The 20,502-nt window shown below is 39.4% G+C and overlaps 3 protein-coding genes across 27 annotated transcripts in view; 2 read left to right on the top strand and 1 right to left on the bottom strand.

Moving 5' to 3' along the window:
* Positions 1-3,135, top strand: part of SLC9C1 (solute carrier family 9 member C1) — a 181,683-nt gene extending 178,548 nt beyond the window's left edge. The window contains 1 exon segment of the mRNA XM_055260281.2: positions 2,735-3,135. The gene's annotated coding sequence lies outside the window, so the exon portion shown is untranslated.
* CD200 (CD200 molecule) overlaps positions 1-14,708 on the bottom strand; it is a 256,287-nt gene extending 241,579 nt beyond the window's left edge. For 7 of the 22 annotated variants that reach the window (XM_063630068.1, XM_063630061.1, XM_063630048.1 and 4 more), the window contains exons 1-2: positions 14,596-14,708; positions 13,851-14,002 (exon numbers count right to left, since the gene is read on the bottom strand). The gene's annotated coding sequence lies outside the window, so the exon portion shown is untranslated. Of the gene's footprint in view, positions 1-1,184; positions 1,268-4,015; positions 4,072-6,026; positions 6,107-11,363; positions 11,750-13,850; positions 14,003-14,595 lie in introns of those variants that run through there. The other 15 variants (XM_063630070.1, XM_063630063.1, XM_063630064.1 and 12 more) reach the window with 7 other exon arrangements.
* Positions 6,811-20,020, top strand: GCSAM (germinal center associated signaling and motility). Of its 4 annotated transcripts, none has more exons than XM_055260295.2 (6): positions 6,811-9,164; positions 11,746-11,814; positions 14,174-14,218; positions 15,526-15,572; positions 17,313-17,341; positions 18,788-20,020. In XM_055260295.2, exons 1-6 carry the CDS (start codon positions 9,136-9,138, stop codon positions 19,103-19,105), a joined length of 537 nt encoding a protein of 178 aa, XP_055116270.1. In that variant the 5' UTR covers positions 6,811-9,135; the 3' UTR covers positions 19,106-20,020. The 4 variants fall into 4 exon arrangements, with proteins under 4 accessions (XP_055116270.1, XP_055116269.1, XP_055116273.1 ...); XM_055260294.2 differs by having other exon boundaries at positions 11,740-11,814; XM_055260298.2 differs by lacking the exon at positions 14,174-14,218.
* The last annotated feature ends 482 nt before the right edge of the window (positions 20,021-20,502 follow it).

Below are 20,502 nucleotides of genomic sequence, written 5' to 3'. Positions count from 1 at the left end.
CAAGCAATGGGGAAAGGACTCCCTATTCAATAACTGGTACTAGGATAACTAGCTAGCCATATACAGAAGAATGAACCTGAAACTATTTCATTCTTTCCCCTACCTTTCACCATATACAAAAATTCACTCAAGATAGATTAAAGATTTAAATGTAAGACCTCAAACCATAAGAATCCTAGAAGAAAACCTAGGAAACACTATTCTCGACACTGGCCTTGGCAAATAATTTATGACTAAGTCTTCAAAAGCAATTGCAACAAAAACAGAAACTGACAAGTAGGACCTAATTAAAGTAAAGAGCTTCTGCACGGCAGAAGAAACTATCAATAGGATAAACAGACAACCTACAGTATGGGAGAAAATATTCCCAAACTGTGCATCCAACAAAGGCCTAATTTCCAGAATCCATAAAGAACTTAAACAATTGAACAAGCAAAAAACAACCCCATTAAAAATGCATGAAAGACATAGACAGACACTTCTCAAATGAAGACATACAAGCAGCCAACAAACATGAAAAAGTGCTCATCATCACTAATCATTAGAGAAATGCAAATCAAAACCACAATGAGATACTATCTCATGCCATTCAGAATGACTCTTATTAAAAAGGCAAAAACAACAGATATGATGAGGCTGCAGAGAAAAGGAAACATGTATACACTGTTGGTGGGAATGTAAACTAGTTCAGCCACTATGGACAGTAGTTTGGAGATTTCTCAAAGAACTTAAAACAGAACTACCATTTGATGCAGCAATGGCATTACTGGAGATATATATATATATACAAATTATTCTACCAAAAAGACACATGCACTTGCATGTTCATCATAGCACCACTTAAAATAAATAGCAAGACATGGAATCAACCTAGGTGCTCATCAGTGGTGAGTTGAATGAAGAAAATGTGGTACATATATGCCATGAAATACTATACAGCCATAAAAGAGACCCAAATCATGTCCTTTGCAGCAATATGGATGCAGCTGAAACCCATTATCCTAAGCAAATTAACACAGGAAAAGAAAACCAAATATTGCATGTTCTCACCTATAAGTGGGAGCTAAACATTGGGTACTCATGGATATAAAGATGGCAACATTAGACCCTGGGGATTTCTACAGAGGGAAGAGAGGGAGGGGTCATGGGTTGAAAAACTAACTACTGGGTACTATGCTCAGTACCTGGGTGATGGAATCATTTGAATCCTAAGCCCAGCATCACACAATATACCCAGGTAAAAAACTTGCACATGTATCCCTGGAATCTAAAATAAAAATTGGAAAAAAAAAGATTTTTTTATTATTGCCCAAAGAATACTTTCATTTATTATCAGAAGATATTCTCTTTTTTGTATATTGAATTTAAGTCAGAATGATTTAGGTAATGTTTAATGCATTAATCTCTTTTATCTCAAAAAAGTAATACTGTCATAGAAAGCAGAAGGAAATATAAGGAGGTGCTGGAGATTGATAATCTTCTTGGCAGGAGGACACCCAAGTCAGCAGTTTCTTATGCAATCCTATAATAATAAAAGCAGTTCAAGAATGGTCCAAAAAAAGAATTAATTGCTTACAATAAGATCAATATCTTTGCCTTGGACTAATGTGTACAACATGATTAGGAAAACACTGTAATTTCAACAGGCAAACTTATGAATAAGCAATTCAAGTAAAAGACAATACCTAACAATGGAGAAAATAGTAATCTAAGAAATGCAGAATTAAAAAAATTATTAACATTTGCTTTTTTAATTGACAACTTTTTATTCATTGGTAACATCTATTTCCTTTGAAACAGAAGAGGAAATAGATGAAAACTGAGGTATATTGGTTTTCTCATATTTTGCTGGTAGAAGAGTAAAAACAACTTGTAACAAAGTTATAAGAATGTTCACACACTTTGAATTAGTGATTATGCTTCCAGGGATTAATCCAAAGTAAATTATTCTTACAGTAAATGTGTACAAAACGTCCAAGGCACTACTACTTCTAATGACAAAAGAAAGAGCCCAAGTGTCTAACAACGAGATTGTCTACAGAACATCCATATGAGGAAATATTGTGCAACCATTAAAAGGGTTGGTTGTATAGATCAATGTAAAATATAAAGAGGAAGGCAAAATATGCAACATACAATATATACACATCTTTCAACATGAAAAGGGTCTAGAAAAGATCAATACAAGTTATTTAATTATGGAATTAGAAGGATGAGAGTAGGAGTGGTTTTGATCACTTCTCTTATTTTATGCGGTTCTATTGATTTTATAATAAGCATGATTATGAAACTATTAAACATTATTGAATATAAATTATTTGAAAGTTATTTATTTCTTCTTAACACCCTTTACATTCACCAATACTGGTTTGATGAAGGGGGTTTTTATAGTCTGAACTGAAGCTCAATGAGTGGTAATGGATTAAGTCAATGCTTCTCACAATGGACAGTGCTCATCCTGACAATCCATAAACTATGCCTGTTCATTTTTAGCAGGCTTCAGTGGCTTCTCAGACTCTGACTCCTAGGTAAAATCATTCTGCCACCACTCTATGAGTGATAAGGGATTCACACTCACTTGCTCAATTTCCTTCCTTGGCCTTAACAAAAATGACCAAGTGTTTCTTATGGGAGTCAAATTGACCCTCTAGTACATCCTATTCTGGGTTGTAAGTCAATGTTGAAAGATTCAAAAGCCCTCTATGTTTTTGTTTTTTCTTTCCGCTTCTGTTAGGAAAGAGTAAGACTGTTATGAAGACCGAAGCATGTATTAATGCTGTGGCTGTGAGAGGCCTCCTGCTGCAGAAACACACTTCCCTACATCAAGAAGGAGCAACTTCAAGTTGGATCCTGTGTGGACGATCTTGGTGCTAAGCAGAAAAGAAATTTGGACCTTGAGACCATCAGTTCAACATATATACTTTTTGCAAAATTTCCTTGATTTAAAATATTTGTTATTTTAAATATACAAAACATTTTAGAAAATCTTAGAGTAAATTTTAGTCTTAAAGCCAGAAAATAAGCTTATAGCCATCTAGATATTTTGCATATTGCTGTTACAGCAATAACGGTTTGGTTCACTTTATGAAAAATAAAATGTATTAAAATATAGTTTAAATGTTGTTCTTGATCCAAGTATTGATTTGTGTCACTCATTGCACTTCACTCATCTCGGTAGCTCTCAGAGAATTATAATAGTGAGGAATGAAAACTGATTCTGACTGAATCGGGCAACTTAGCCCTAAGTGAAACTTTCAGTAATCACTTTGTTCACCATTATACTCACAGCAACGAGCACAATGCCTGGTATGTAATTTTAGAAAATAGTCTTAACAGTGAAGAATTAGTGCATGCTTTCTGTATGTTAGGCATACAACACATGCCATACGGTTATGATGAACTCATTTTGTAACAATCATATAAGGTAAGTACAATTATTCCCAATTTATGAATGAGTAAACTGAAAATCTCACAACTAGGAAGAGGCAGAGCAGAGATTTGAAAACAAGTTATAACACGTATCCCTCTAATACGGTAAGCCCTAAATAGATATCTGAAGAATTAATAAAAATTTAGCTTGCAGTGAGCTGAAATAGCACCACTGCAGTCTGGCCTGGGCGAAACAGCAAGGACTCCGTCTCAAAAAAAAAAAAAAATATTTAAAGATAAGTCTTCAGAGTCAGACTTCCACCTGGGGGTCTAGAAATCTGAATGCTATGCCAAATAACTGGTGGTGGGCACGTTTTAGAAGCCAAGTATGGCAACTCCTGTCACAAAAGTGTCCTTGTGGAAAAGACAACTTGGTTTGTTTCTGTTGACAAAGTCAAATCAAACTGCTACCACTTCTCTCCAAAACTAACCTTAACCAGTTTTTTCCCAGGGATAATTACCTGACAGCTGTTAAGTGTTTAAGGAACCCCATTAATGAGTACCCCTCCTCTCCTGAGTTCTGAACCAACTGAAAATTATGACAAAGGGTTAAAGCAAATAGAGATTAAAACATTCACAAGCTCACCATTATTACTGATGGAGCTGACATTAGATAATGTGGTTGCCTTCTTTTCCCTAGAACTGAAAAGATTGACTGCTGTAGGCATTTGTCATTAAGCTTAATGCACAGCTGAGAACAGTAGAAAATGCAAGATTTCTAAGAGTAAATTTACTCCAAAAAGTATCAGGAAGAAGGGGATTAACAAAGAATGTCCAGGTTCTACTTCCAAATATATCAACCAAATAAACCACCGCACTTCAGTAGAACAAATGAGAAAATGAAGATGGGCAGCAATATAAAGGCAATGGAGAGTTCAGCCCTTGATCTAGAGCAAGCACCAGGAGAGGGAAGAAGTGTTCTCCACCAACAGTAGCTGTTACTTACAGAGAGCCTAATGTGTCTTCTGATACGCTATTCTGAGTGCTTTTCCCTCATTAGCTTATGCAATCATCATATGAATTTTGGGAGGTACGTACCATCATTAGTCCCATTTTGCCAAGGAAGTAATGGGGCTTAGAGCATGCAAATAAATTGCTCAAAGTCACACAGCTAGGCATGATGACATGGATTTAAATCCTCCAAGCACAATCAGTATAATGCTTTTTAAGTTATTTAGATTTTATCATGGAAATTTAAGCCATTGAAGAAGTATTGCATACACTCCATTATATTAGTTATTGTCAATGTCATGGACTAGGTTTGTGTACTGGATTGTAAACATCTCCCTGTGGGAAAAGGCCACTACACAAGACACTGGAATATAAAATCCTGGTACCATGCATGATGTATATAACCAGCCTCATCTTCAGGACATGGTGGGTTGTGTGCCTAGGGCTCTGCTTTTACCTGAAAGAATGTAATGTACAGACTTTGGCTGAGGAAGGTGCGTAGAGCTCACTTTCATTTGGCTTTTCAGAGGAAACCTGTTTATTTGCTTACAATGCCCAGAACATTGTCTGCTTTTAAAATTTTTATATAAAAGGCTTTCTGTGGTCTGTTGACCCTTAAATATTTTTGTAATTTAGCTTTATTCTTTAACTTTTATAAGGCTTAAACCTAGTTTATACTTTGTCTGCAGATATTTGACTTATCTTCCATATTCTATATTAGTTTTACTAATGAAAAACAGCAAACTTTGCAAATGAAGAAACATTCTTCCCAAGGGTCATTTATTCTCAGAGAAGTGCTGTGCCACCCTCCTGGTGGTTACAGCTAGGAGAGCATTCCTAGTGAACTGAAGAAGTTCCCGTTCTGTTTCTAGACAATCATCTCTGGATTACCATGGCTCCTGCAAAGCCAGTGGAGCCATGTGCTGAAATCTCTTCACCACAAAGCAAAAGTTCAACCCCAACATTCACCTAGAGAGTTACTGAAACTCTGTTATCTCCTCTTTAAAACAAAATACTTTTTTGTATGGAATAGCAGCAATTAATAGTTACAGTTTTCAAACACATAACTATCTGACATTAGCTAGGACCACTAATCAGCTCATATTCTGTATCACAAAGTATATAGTTAGAAAGTTCTATTCAGGAAGATTCCTCAGTACCATGCAGCCTTTGCCCTCTTCTAAAGGGAAGCAGAATAGGGAAGTCTTAACTAAACTATTTGACTCCTGGTTCTGTAAGAAATCTTAAATAAACCACTTCTTTTCCCATAACAAAATGCCCCAAAATAATTTTCTTTCTGTATAAATAGTTCTCCTAATTCCCTTCCCTCATTTCACTATTGCCAGAAAGTGACTGGGCTAAGGCTAGGGCTAGAATTATCCCATCTAGGCCTTTGAAACTGCAGGAGTATCTAGAATCACTCTTATCACTCACTCTTATCCTAAAGGTCTCTAACGTGCCTTGTGCTGAGGCCAGCCCAGATTGTGAAAACTGCCTAAGAACTGGGAAACCTTGACACACTAAACATGCAAATATACCGCTCCTTATTGACACATTGGAGTGATGTAGACCAGGTTTCAAAGTCAAGCTAAGACGTCTTTCAAAGAGTACTTATTAAATAGGACAACAGATAGATATATCCACACCCAGTTTGAACTTATATCTTAGCTCTGTCACTTCCTATTGGGATATCCTTGAGCAAGTCACTTGAGCCTGGTGTTCTCATCTACAACAAAGAGGAAATAGTATTTATTCCACAGAATTCTTACATGAAGAAATTAGAAATTGTATCTAAAGCATTTAACAGAGTTACTGGATTATTAGCAAGTTCTCAACAAATACTTATTGTAATTATACTTTTCTACGATCTTCAAAGGATATAGCAAAACAGTCATTGGTCATTAATTCTTTACAGCAATGCCAAAGGATAGGAAAGTAAATTTAAAGATCTCAACCCAAACGTTCTCTGATTTCCCTATCATCTGCTTACAAATATCCAGGATTTTATTTCCAATTCAACACATACGGTTTCTTACATGTGTTAGAAATACAGTTTCTTACACGTGTTAGGCACTGGGGTTAAACACTGAGAAGAATAAAGAATGAATCTATGATTCAAAGATTTGTTATCTGGGCTTCTTTGTGTGGGGGTGTGTTACTTTACTCATTTATGGAAAGGAGATATATTATTTATAGTCCAGAGTCAGTTTTACAGCAGTAAATCTGTATATTATAAATATCCTGCTCTTTCATGCTACTTTACACACGTGATTGATAGCTAACACTTCCACAGCTCAGCTTCTCCATCTAGCGGCCTGAGTAAAACAGAAGCTTGAAAACAATTTCTAACCTTCCCCTAAATTACAATGGGCAGATTGATTTCCAACTCACCCTACCATGGCTCTCTGGACTCAAAGACTTTTTTAGACAATAGTGGAACTAATTAAGCCACCCATGGAGCAGCATCCAGGCTGTGTCTGCTCAGGCTGCCCCAACCAGGGTCTAGGATCTGTTCATTCATACTGGTGGGAAGTCAACAATAGCCCTACTCACTGGCTAAGCACCCTGTCCATGTGGTCTCTCTTTCACAATGCTAAGACATTCTGGTCCCCTGCTGCTAGCCTCTAGGTAGTGCAAAAGGTGCTGAGGCCACTGAGGAGGGGGCACTTTTAGGTTAGATTGATTGTTTTTCTTTTCTTCTGAAGGTAATAGGGAAGAGAGAGGTTAGTTATAATAGTATATCAAGATTCCTTCCAACTCCCACACATACATACCTCTTTTTCTCATACACAAAATGGCAGACCACTGCTTGTCATCCCAGATTTTCCACACACAAGGAAGAAGCATTCGATAAATTGGAACACATACTCTATTTTTTATTGTAATTATCCAGCCTGGGAAAGGGAATGATTTTGAAAGAAGAGAATTGGAGAAACAGACTAGGGTACCCCTAGGTTTCTTAGATCTATATCCTGTGGAAACTTGATTTTCAATAAAAGCTTTGTTAAGAATATTCTTTTTTACTTCAATGCTTCATTTAATTTATTGATGGGAGGGTTTTCCTGAATTTCAAATATTTACAGAACAAGAAAATTTGCCACCCTAACATCTTTCCTAGAGTCAATTACATGAGGGATTCATGAAAAAAATTAATGGAGCTACTATTGGGGAAATAGAATTAAAAGCAAAATCTCCTGCTATTTCAGAAAACCTCTCCACAAAAATAGAAGAGAAAGAAAACACTTTTATTTCTGAATAAATATTCAAGCAGAATGTAATGCACACCACAGGCACACCCTTAAAGAGATTACTAAAACAGAAAGAAATCTTCCCCTTTTATATGCCAAGAAGATAGCCTCCATTGCACACATTTTCTCAAGACGAAACAATGACTAGTATTCAAATAAGAGGACTTGACAGCACCATTTGTCACATAGAGTTTATCTGAAATTATTTTTGTAATATATTTGCTAATTGCCCTTAACAACTAATTTCCCCTTTCTTTTTGATTGGAGGTAGATTTGCAATTTGGAGACAGGTATCAACTGAAGTTAGACTCCAGAAAATTGTATTCTGGAATACTTGAGCATGGAAACTGCACATGGACATTAGGGTGTGTGCTCTGAGATAAACTAAAGCTACAGTGAGAGAACATAACCAATCCCAAAGATAATTTCAAAGAACAATGACAGCAAAGGTTAGGTGGGAGTAGTATTTGACAATGTTTATTTGATATTGTCTCTCAGAGCTGCAAACTAGATTATACAAATCATTAGCATCAGATAGCTTTAAAGTTGTGACCTTCCTTTACATGAATTTTCTAGCCAGTTTCCTTTCCTTTGCAAGAGGTAACAAAACATGAAACCTTAGAATGTGTGAGTTCAGATATTAGGTAGGTATAAGCAGGCTCTCTGTCCAGGGATGCTTTCTGTCTTGCAGGGGCTAGTCAGACTTGTGTGTTTTTATTTTATTCTCGCATTTGTGTTTTTTTAGAAAAGTGAATGGTCGATAATGGCTTATCTTTTATAATAAAATCTTCCATTTTTAATAAGGTGCTCCTGGAAATCCCTCACAGAGCCAAAAGGAAGTTTGGAGAGCAGCTGTAAGGATAAGAATGATGTGGGGTGAATCTGGGGTTACACAGCTAGTGTGCCAGAAACACTAGTGTGTAAAAGTGTTCCATTGTGGATTTGATTTACACTTCCCTAATGACTACAATGTTTAGCATCTTTTAACGTTCATCTGTGTAGTTCCTTTGGTGAAATGTCTGTTCAAATACTTTGCCCGTTTTGTTATTGGGTGTTTGTTTTCAGATTTGAGGGTTGTTGATACTATATTTTCTACAGGTCTGTGGCTTGACTGTTTTAACCTCCTTCTGACTTTTCTAAGATGACAACGTGATTTATAAACGTAACTATCTGCAGTGGAAAAACTCCCATGGCCCATCTGTAATTTCAGACCTGGGATTCCCCAGAGGTTTGAAGCTCTCATTGACGGGTAGTTGCTGGTTATGGCCAACAGCCAGGTTGATTCAGGCACTGACATGTTAGGACATTCTGCATGTGGGTGCCTCTGACACTCCTCCCCCAGCCTCTTCCTCCCCTCTGCAGAGACACCCTTCTCCTTTCTGCTGTCTCTGCATGGGTGGCCAGAGCCACACAGCCCTTTCTTTAAGTCAGGAGTTGCCCTGTCAGAGCACAAGGCAAGAAGGAATTGGTAAAGGGACGGAGGGGAAGCCCTGAGAGGACTGAGAGGATGGGAAACTCTCTGCTGAGAGAAAACAGGTAAGTCTAGACTCCCTGTGGGAGAGCAGAGGAGATGGGACAGGGCAATACAGCAAGGAAGAGAAAAAGAAAGCTAGTATACAGTTAGCACACTAAGTTGGGGTAGAAAGTAGTTGGGTAAGGAAACTGCCAAGCCTTCAGTGCCTACTCTGTGCCAGATACCACATTAAATTTCCCATAGGTTTTGCCTTCTCCCAAGAATCATGGTGAGCAGCTGATGGAGAATAGCTGAAAGGTGGAAAGACTTTACCAAGGAAGGTCTATATAATAGGTTACCACCTAAGAAACGAAACAACTTTCTGAAAGCCCGGGAAGGAAATGCCCTCCTGAGCTCCTCATGCTCCACAAGGAGGTCAAAATCACCACCCTCTTTCAGGCACTGTTTTAAGTTTGAAATAAACAGCAAGCTTCCTGCCACCTTGAGGCTTCCTTTGATGTGCACTCCCTGCAAGCAGGTAAGCAGAGGTCATCTAAATTAAATAGGCAGAGAACTCGGATTTACTTTTCTGGACCTCAGCTTCTTTATTTTAAGTAGAAATAATAATACAATATCTACCTTAGAGAGTTCTAATGTGTATTGTGCTAGCATAGTGCCTGACACAAAGTAGAGTTCAAAATTAGAAGATATTTTCTGCTTTCTTTTTTTGACCATCATCTTCCTTAATATCAAAGCCGTGCCACCAAAACAGTGCCACCACAGACAAGGTAATCTCTAGGGTATAAAGTGGGTTGATCTAGAGAGAGTAAGCGAGCCAGAGGGGGTCTTCACGGGGTTATGTTTGGAATTCCAGGTCTCAGTTCATGCCACTAGAGAGTGGAACACAGGAAAAAATAGTAGCCTAGTTTTGACCACTTGCCGAAAAGAGGATTGATCGTCCTGTGGAATATCTCATGTCCCTTCCTAAGAATCATGTTGTCTGAGACTTCTCTACCCTGGGTCCTCACAGCCCCTTGTCAATCTTCTACTCTAGCATTGTTCTAACAATTATATAAATTACTATTTTTATTACTAGATATGAGATGCTCAAATGTAGTGATTGTTTCTTATTTATCTTTGAATTCCTGGTTCCCGGCATTGTTTCTGGCACATCACGTGCACTGAATAAGTGCAAAAAAACTTAAAAAAAATATTTTTTACTTTAAAATTTTGTTTTATGTAAGAAAAAAACTTTTTCCAAGGTACACACATCTTATGCTATTTGGACTTCTTATGGTTTTGTGTTTATTATATTTTAAAGAAAATTCAATTTTAAATCTAGAAAGCTTTTTGGTTTCTGCCATTACATTCATGCTTAAAATTCTTTGCTCTTCCTAAGATAAGACAAATCAACTCATATGTTTTGATTTTGTTATTTTATATTTGGCAATATATATTCAATATATGGTGTCAGATATAAATTTTTTTTCCAAATAGTTAATCGGTTTGCCCAACATCTTTATTTCTATGATGATTTAAAAGGTCTCCCTTGAACCAAGTGCAGTGGCATGCACCTGTAGTCCCAGCTACTCAGGAGGCTGAGGCAGGAGGATTGCTTGAGCCCAGGAGTTTGAGTGCAGCCTGAGCAACATAGCAAGACCCAGTCTTAAAAATAAATTCATTAAAATAATTAAATAAAATGTTTCCCTTAATGTATTCAAAAGTCTTGTATATATTGGTATCTAATTTTCATTGTCACCTCAACACTCAGTTATCATCTAATCAGCATACCCCCCCAACCATGTCTCTCCAGATCAAATAAGCTAAGAAGCTGGGGAAATTTTGCACAGGATAGAATGGCACCCATCCCTTCATGACAGGAGCTCAGTCTCAGAGGAAGGGACCTGCCAGCAGCAAACCCAGCTTTTCCCCCTTAGTGGTTGTGGATCCTCAGACCAGTTGCCTAGCATATTGGGCCTCAGTTTCCTCATTAGTATAAAAACTATAATGATAATATCTATCTTATGGATTTATTCTGGGATTAAATGAAATATAACACACAAAATGATTGGCATATAGTAAGTAGTGTTTAAGTGTTAGTTTCTTTATCCTCATACTCCCAATTCCTAACAAATGGAAAGATGGGTATACAGAAATCTAACCCAAACAATGAACCAATTTACTTTCTTTATTCAATCCTTTTCTTCTCCTTCTGTCCCTTGTTTTGGGCCTCCATGCTTTCTGTGAAAGATGGTGTGATTTACACAAGACAAAGCCAGTACCTTTCCGCATTACTTGTGTATAGCTCCTGGAACTACATCAAAGAGATGGTAGCTGAGGACCTCAGGCCTCTCTCTGGACACTGATACTCTCAGGGTCATGATGAGGATCCCTGGATATTTAGGAACAGACGATTTAGGATCACTTGTTCATGGCGGTTGGAGAACATTAGTGGGCTGTTGCTGTGGCAATGGGGAGCACATCAGATCAAAGGTAGCTTGTGGCATGTGCTTGAGGAAACAGTATTAACATGTGTGAGGGCAACCAGTCAATTTCAGAGTTACACACAAATAGCAGAAATGAGGAAAGTTGGAAAAATTATGAAAAGAAGTGGCAGGCCTGTTTAGGAAATACTTAGCCTGTTTCTGATATGTTGAGTTTCAGGCGGCAGCAGAACACTCAAGAGATGCCTTGGACAGTGAGAATGCAAAGCCCCAAACAGAGAACATCCAGGTGAGAGCAAAATCAACCAAACTCCCCCAGCCTTTGTGGACTTCACATCCCAGTGAGAGAGGGCCCTGTTTAGACCAGTAGCAGTTGCAATAATAGCAAATGTGAAGACAGGACAAAAGATAAAATGCTTGAAAACTTTGGACGGGAGATGTGCTACTTTGCTAGAAGCCTAATGTAACTCCTAGCAACAGGAACCAAGACCCTGTTAGTCCCTGTTATGACCCGTTATAAAACAAGGGTCTTATTTCCTGTTGTCCTTTTGTTTGTCTATCTCAGGTACCTTTGTGCTCAACCTCCACCCTAGCCATTTTATTTTAAGCTATAGGTGTCTATTTCTGAAGTGACCACATGCCCCATGTTACAACAATTTTTAGAAAGTTTGTGGAGACACCATTGTGATTGCCCTGATGCTGTTAAACAAAGACCACCTCATTAACTCTTTTTGAACAGACCTTTCAAATGTCTAGCCCTAAAGAATTCTCTCTAAGGAAAGGAATAATTAAAATATGGAACTAATGTTCCAGGTTCCAAGAATTCTAAGGGCTGACAAGGTCAGTTTTTCTGTGGCCTGTAAAGTTATCTGTGCTTTTCACATGGTTTCGGAGGAGATTTTGAAAGAGGAGCAATTGAAAAACAGGCACTGTTGTTATTTTTTAACACCAATGCCTGCGTGAGGGGCTGGAGACCAAGAGATTCCTTTCAACAGGGTGCATTTTTTCAGTGCAAGTTGAGAATTACATATTTTCAGGGGTATCATTGGGCACATTTTAAGGCATACAGTTCAAATGATGAAATAAATCAGAAGGGCCATGGCATCGTAACAAGGGAGGGGTTGGGTAGACTGGAGAGCCAGAGAGGGCATTGTGAAAGAGACAGATACCTCAAATTCCTGACATGTAGCCTAAGGGTATAGAGATTTGTCTAGCTTGCTTCTTGGAGGCTGTCTGAACCCATCCCAAACCAAAACAACCATGTTGAAATGCAAGAATAAATTGCAGAAAAGTCAAGTAGGAGAAACAGCCAGCTTACAGATCGTTTTTGCCCATATTTAACCTCAGCTTATTCTTATAACTCCAAGTGTAAGCAGTATATACATCTTCTTTTACAGATTTAAAAACTGTGGCCTCAGGAGTTCAGAGAATATCTCTCAAAATCATCCCCCTCCTCTTATCTCATTCATTTCTCCTCAGTGAATCTGGTTTGTTAACTTGGTGTGATTCAGTAGTTATCTTACCATGTTTCCTTAGCAACAAAGCAGATATGTAAGCAAACAGCCTGAAGCATATTGAAGGTAACCTAAAGAAGAGGAAGAGCTGCAGCTGTGCCTCTGGGCCCCAAAGGCTTTGATGATGCATAGATCTTAGAGGTTGTCAGAATGCTCAGCCAAGCAGGTGACCAGAACCAAGGTCACGATGCAGTCAGCCTCTCCTCCACTGCTCCTCCTGATGAAACTTCATGGGAAAGCTCATGGGGGGAGACATTTTTGGATGGTGTTTTCCAAACGTTTTTACGTACTGTAACTGATACACATACTACTTTATAAAGGGCTTTCACATTTAACCATGTAGGTAGTTGACTATGCCTCAAATTCAGAAAGATGTACAGAATGATACTTAGACATTAATGTAGATGTAGTACTGCAGAGAGATTCTAAGCCTTTGTGCTATAAGAGAGAGAAGTCCTGTTATTCAACTATGTCATTGGAGTCAAGGTAGTAGATTTGCTGACCTCCTGCACCAGGGTTGTTCTGTCCTTGGCTATTCATTCTGTATTCATATCTTCATCAAATATTTTTTGAAAACCCATTTACTGTGTGCCAGATGTTGAGTCATAGACTGGAAATATATACCACGATGAACAAGATCAACATGGTCCCCAACTTTGTGAAGCTCACGTTCTAGTGTAGAATATAGACAAGTGAGCAAACAATTGCAATATACTGTAAATTGGAGAAATTCAGAGTATAGTCAAATACTGTTATTGCCTAACCCATACCTGAAAAAAAAATGATTTGTAAAATTTCCACACATTTGTACCTTGATTTCCTGGAGATAACACTTACGTGTTCTTCATTACAAGGGAACCAAGGAAATTACCAGAATTGAGAGTGAGGAATCACTTTTCCTTTGCTGGGAACACAGCAGAAAGCTTTTGTCCTGATTAGGAATTTGATAGTATCATCTTCATCCTAGGAAGACAAATGCATTCTACCATGAGAGATATGTCCAAGTTATCTAGAATGAAACACACTTGTGGGGAGAAAAAAAGTTTTCCACAGAAATGGCAAAAGGAAAGGAGTCACCTTAACAAAGCTGCAGAAATCAACCTTATGATTTGCCATCTCTCTTGGGTATTTTAGATGCTGGGATCACCATATCGCTGAAGGGTGTTTCTGTCTTCCATGGTGAGTGGACAGTTGTTTTTAGGAGTTATTTCCCTAAGTGTGGTTTCAATGTGGTATTTGCTGTAAGTTACCTGTGACTGTCTGTGGCCACAGCGGAAGCCTGTCACTAGCCAGATACAATCACCTAAGAGTTAATCAGGGAAGCAATCCTTCCAATTTGATGAGAAACAGGAACAATAGTCTCATGGGTGGCATGCTCTCCTCAAACAGGAAAGCCTCAGAAGCAAAGATGAAACTAGCTACTAACGTAGAAAAAAGACACCTTTTTTTCACACTGCAAATCTGAGTCTGCATGTTCCGAAGCACACATTTCTATCCCTTGCACATAGAACTTATAGTCGGGGTGATAGTATAATTAATCATCCGAACTTAGATACCTTTTGAAAGAGTGACGCTCAGACTTAAGACCACGGCACACCGGCTCGGCCAAAAGATCTTTATTGGAGGCAGCAGGCTGGGCTGGGCAGGAGAGTGAGAGAGAGAGAGAGAGAGAGCGGTGGGGGGTTTGCTTCTTTTATGCCCAGGAGGGCTGCGTGGATGTTCGTGATTGGTTGGGGTGGGGCTTAGAGCGAGGCAGGAAAAACACCTCTCTCTGATTGGTTTTTCCTTTGGCGGGCTTGCATTGAGGAAGGAGAACCCGGAACCAGCGCCATTAGGGTGCTCTAGTTACCTAACACCTTTGAGAGTGAAACGGATGCTAAAAATAGTTAAAGCTCGCTAAGTGATTGATAATGACCTTAACCAGACTGAGGCAAACCAGGACATATGGTCACCCTCACAGCAGATGTTCTTGTCTACTGAAATGATAGTGGGCTTCCATTATATTTATATCGCATTTTTTCAGGGAGTCTTTCATACAGTGTTCCCTTATGCGAAGAGTGTGTTTATTTGTTTGTTTGTTTTGGAGATCATAGATTAGAATTGAGATTGAAAATAATCCTGGCTCCTTTACTCACATGATAGAAAAGAAATTGATACTTTGTCAGAAAAAAAGTCTCCAAAAAAGTAACCTCTATCACCGTATTTCCCCATCTATAAATCAATTCCCTATCAGATTTAGAAAAGAAAGAGAGGAGGAGGAGGAGAGAGAGAGAGAGAGAGAGAGAGAAAGAGGCACAAAGGAATATATTTCTACTTGGCCTCATCTTTTACTTTTTTGTTTTTTATTTAACTCATCTATGCTGAAGGAGGCATTATAAAAGGTATATAACTTTAACAAAGAGTTAAAAGTAAGTTTTGTAGGTTTGTGTCATTTCCTTTGAGAGTTTCTGAATATTAAAACAATTTGCTTTGCTTTGCTTTCACAGGAAAAAAATACTCATTTTTGAAAAGAGGCAAGATTCCCAAAATGAAAGTAAGTCATTGATTTCCTATTATTTTCACTTTTGATAAGACTTACATTTCCAAACTGCTGCTACTTTATGTTCCCAAAGCCCCTTAGGCATGTTTCAATTACAATATCTACACATTTTGCTGCACTGTATCCAATTGCATGTCCTTTGTCCTCACTAGATGGTGAGCTCATTGAAGCAGGAATTGGCTCATTAATCTCCAAATTCCTGAGTTAGTGCCTGAGGCCTGGAGGCTGAAGGCAGTAACTGGGGGCAAGGATACAAAAGGTGGAGGAGAAAGGCACTTACAAGAAACTGCAAGAAAGCCAGCCTGGGATAGGGGAGGGGTGGGGCCTCCTGGCCAAGTTAAAGATTTTCATCTTTGTCTTGAGAGCTACAGGAGATACTGGCTTTACACAGTGGGGAGGCGGGGGCAAGTATGATTAGATTTGTATTAAAGATATCACCCAGTTTCCTGTGCAGAAAACAAATTGCAGCAAGGAGCGGGAAGAGCAGATACCAGAAGACCACTTAGGAGGCTGGTGCAGTAGTCTCTGGTGATAGTACAGCGTTGAAGTTAAGGAGAAAGAAGAATTCTAGAAGGAGAGTGTGATGAATTGTATCACACCTAAAAATAAAAATAAGAAAGTGTAGGCCTGAGGACAAGCTATTGTGTTTCTGAAGAAGAAAAATGGAAGAGTTTTGACTTTTCCTTCCTTAGTTTACAGAGGAGAACCTAATTCATTTACACAGAATCTTAAAATCTAGCCCTGCAAGATGTGTAAATGAATAATACAGCCTCCCACCCTAGCCACTTCACTCCAGAAGTGGTGGGTCCCAGGGAACCTCCATTTCCATCAGAGCAAAACATAATAGAAATAAGACCAGATGCTAAAACTCTATGCTGAAGATGCTTTTCTTATAATGATAATCAAGGAAGTTTTAGATGCCTATAGGAGCTTATGGAGATGTGGAAATCCAGGATGTGAGGACCGAGAGAATGTCAATCCGTATACCATATGGTGGCTTCCTCTGTAGACTTTCATGTGAGGGAACATGTTTGTTTATGGAACTGGTGTTTTTGCAAGAGGGTAGCAAGGGTGTCAGTTTGCCTCTTTGCTGACTGGCCAGAGCCATTTGGTTTTAACTAGGCTCTGAAAAATTGCCCTGCTCATTTGTTATCTGCCAGCAGGTATAGGAATGGGAAAGTTTAGCTTAAGAGTTTCCTGCTCTGCAAAACTCCTTGAACACCAGTTATCACACTACCACCATCCCGTCACCTAGAGTAGAAACGACGGCCCTCCGCTCCACAGTGTGGATCTCTCACAGCCCCTTGTCTGTCTCCTGTGCTAGCTTGTGAGCCTTTTGAGGACAGGGACTGTTTCTGATTCTTCTTTGTCTCCCCAGTGCCTGGTGCAGAGGCACTGAATTTGTGTAAGGAACACAAATCAATTTTGCCTAAGGAAGGAGAGGGGGCTAGGTAAGGAGGGAAAGAGAGCTGGAGGGAGAAATCGTGATTTCCTTTCCAAAGACTAACCAAATGTGTCTCCCTCCTCTCACCTCTCAGACTGAGCATAGCTCTCGCTGTGACTTGTTTAGATGTCCTGTCACTCCCCAGGGATGTGCTGTAGATCAGAATAACCTGAGAAGAGCTACCCCAGCTGTTTCTTGGCTTTTTAGTTATTTATATTCTAGCCTTGCCTGCTCCTCCCCTCAAATCTCCCCATAACCTGAAATTCATTGAGTGTATTTTCTTTCTCCAGATGAAGGAATATCATCTACTCCCACCCAGGTAATAAGAACATCTCTAAGCTATTTTTTGAGATGATGATAGAAGTGCAGACACTCTAAATGGCAGGAGAAGTTGGCCTCCAAGATCCCTTCTGACCCTTACATGGAGAAAGACTTTAGATGTCAGTGCTTGTGAACCTGGGGAGCAAGTGCAGGGCCAGGTGGCAGAAGCAGCAGCCACTTCTGCTGTATAACTTATTGAAAGGAACTTAAATTTACTGACCACTTCATTTATGACAGACAACATGCTGAGTGCTTTACACACATCAACTCATGTAGCTAAAACAACAACCCTTGAATATTGCTACTATAATCCATCCCATCCCCCCATTTTATAGACGAGAAAACTGAGTGATTAAGTGATAATTCCCCAAAGCCAAATAGCTAAAAGTGGGCGGAACCAGGATTCAAAACCAAGTCTTACTTCACAATCCATGCTTTTCCCCCTGTACTTTGCTGCTTTGCTTTTTATCTCCTGATATCCCATCACAAGTGAAACCTTCCCTTGAGTTGCTTCCCTACTTAATAACGTAAATATCTCTAGAGGGTAATTAAATCTCATAACCAAAACACATTAAGATATCACAAGATTATTTATTTATTTATTTTGAGACAGAGTTTTGCTCTTGTCACCCAGGCTGGAGTGCAATGGCATGATCTCAGCTCACTGCAACCTCCGCCTCCTAAGTTCAAGCGATTCTCAGCCTCAGCCTCCCCAGTAGCTGGGATTACAGGTGTATGCCACCACACCTGGCTAATTTTTGTATTTTCAGTAGAAATGGGGTTTCACCATGTTGGCCAGGCTGGTCTCGAACTCCTGACCTCAGGTGATCCACCCACCTCGGCCTTCCAAAGTGCTGGGATTACAGGCGTGAGCCACTGTGCCCAGCCAGATTATTCTTTTTTATTAGAATGGGCTATCCTCAGAGCCCTGAGACTGGGAATTACATGGGTAGTGTCTTAGTCCACTTGTGTTGCTATAAAGGAATATGCAAAGCTGGGTAATTTATAAAGAAAAGAAGTTTATTTGGCTCATGGTTCTTCAGGCTGTACACTCATAACTGCGAAGATGGCACCAAGCCATTCATGAGAAATCTGCTCCCATAACCAAAACACCTCTCACTAGGCACCACCTCCAACAATGGGAACCAAATTTCAACATTAGATTTGCAGGGGACGAATATCCAAACTATATCGGGTGGTCAGAGGTCACTCTGGAACAAGGGGCAGAGAGGATGCACTTGAGCAGGCTCTAGACCTTAAGCACTCTTGCTGCTGGCCTAGTGGTTGGGGTAGAAGCAGCCATTTAGAAAAAAATGGCCAAGAGATGGGGAGGAGGTGGTCATAGAAGACAGACTTGACCCAGGGTCAAGCCTGTGTTGAGACTGAAGTGTAAAGGTCATGGCAAGAGACCAAATCTTGATGATGGCTCTCCTTTGACAAGCAGGACAACATTGACCAGACCTACTCAGAGGAGCTGTGCTATACCCTCATCAATCATCGGGTTCTCTGTAGAAGGCCATCAGGGAACTCTGCTGAAGAGTACTATGAGAATGTTCCCTGCAAAGCGGAGAGACCCAGAGAGTCCTTGGGAGGAACTGAGACTGAGTATTCACTTCTACACATCCCTTCTACCCCTAGGCATGCCCGATCCCCGGAAGATGAATATGAACTTCTCATGCCTCACAGAATCTCCTCTCACTTTCTGCAACAGCCACGTCCACTTATGGCCCCTTCTGAGACTCAGTTTTCCCATTTACAGTGAAGTGGTTGGACTAGCATTTGTTTAGCACCAACAAATAAAAGGTGGGATGGGGGATCTGCCTGAAGCAGGGATGGGACACAAACTCCCTCCAGCTTATCTCCCACAACAACCCTTTCCCTGCAGAGCACGGTTTGTATACCACAAGCCCTCTTAGCATGCAAAAGCCAAAATCTAAAGATCGGCCATTTATCCTGAACACCACCATTTGAGAAAGAGGTAACCATCTTTGGTTCTACATGGTTTGGAGAGTATAGTGGTAGGAGGGGCTCCCTGATTCCCCTAAAGCTATGCACACCACAAGGGGCTCTGCTCTTCTGTCTGGGATCTTCTTATAAAGCGTTCCCATGATTGTTCTCTAAAGTCACAAGGAAGCTTTACTCATCATACTAAGTGTGCCCAACGGGGAGTTCACTCATTACGGTGACCTTCCAGCTCAGCCCCCACCCCATGGGAGCCTGTGTTGCTCCTCTCACTCCATGTGTCTAAGTCATGTCTTTTACATAGTGTCCTTTGACCTGTTGGCCCCCATGGTCTGTTTAGTTATGTGAGTTGAATCAAGAGGGTCTAGGCCAGATGTTTACATAATTTTAACCTATATGATTTTATTTTTAACTTTGTATTTCTCCCTAGAAATCTTAATAAGACAATTATACCATCAGACAATGTTAAGAAGAAAGATCCTTGGAGATCCCGTAATCCCACTATCCTTTTTTGGTTCAGAGAGGATAATTTGCCTAAAGATACATTAAAGTTAGTGGCGAAACTTAATTTGGAGCCTGATCTCCTACTGACTTCCAATTTAGTGCTCGCCCAGTATGCTACATAGAAAGCCCTCTGCAATATACTAAATGTATATATTTAATAATGTCATTTATAAAATATGAATAAAATGTCCACATAGGAAATTAACACGTATATACCTTCTCTGATAAGCACTCCTCTGTGTGTCCTGATTATTTACTTTCTCTTATCTTTTCCTTAGTGTTCCTCAAATTATATCTATCCTCTAAACCAGGGATCAGAAAACTATAACCCCCAGGCCAAATCTGGCCCACTCCCTGTATTTATAGATAAAGATTTATTGGAACACAGCCACACTCATTTGTTTACCTACTATCTATGATTGTTCAACCATGGGAGAGTTGAGTAATTGTGACAGGGACCATAGGCCCTAAAGAGCCAAAATAAATATACTTTGGCACTTTTTGGAAAAAAAGTTTGCAGACACCTGCCCTAAATGATTACAGTTTGAGAGAAACTTAACAGAAATGTGTTTGGTTACTGATGCATAAGAGCAGGCACCAATAAAATGGCATAAAAATATTAAATCACAAATTGGATAAGTGAGACCAAGACAATTTAGCAAATTCTACTATTTCTGTATTCACACCTGTGTC

The sequence above is a fragment of the Symphalangus syndactylus genome, chromosome 21 (assembly GCF_028878055.3).
Source record: "Symphalangus syndactylus isolate Jambi chromosome 21, NHGRI_mSymSyn1-v2.1_pri, whole genome shotgun sequence".
Classification (NCBI taxonomy): domain Eukaryota; kingdom Metazoa; phylum Chordata; class Mammalia; order Primates; family Hylobatidae; genus Symphalangus; species Symphalangus syndactylus.
Note: the sequence above shows the minus strand (reverse complement) of the source record. Positions and strands in the feature narration are given on the sequence as shown.

What these genes read in the sequence shown, in the direction of transcription:
- GCSAM (XM_055260294.2), top strand. Translation starts at nt 9,136, where the DNA reads ATGGGAAACTCTCTGCTGAGAGAAAACAG. An exon ending in TCTCTGCTGAGAGAAAACAG is followed by an intron (nt 9,165 to 11,739) that starts GTAAGTCTAGAC and finishes TGATATGTTGAG; the next exon opens with TTTCAGGCGGCAGCAGAACA. An exon ending in GCAAGATTCCCAAAATGAAA is followed by an intron (nt 15,573 to 17,312) that starts GTAAGTCATTGA and finishes TTCTTTCTCCAG; the next exon opens with ATGAAGGAATATCATCTACT.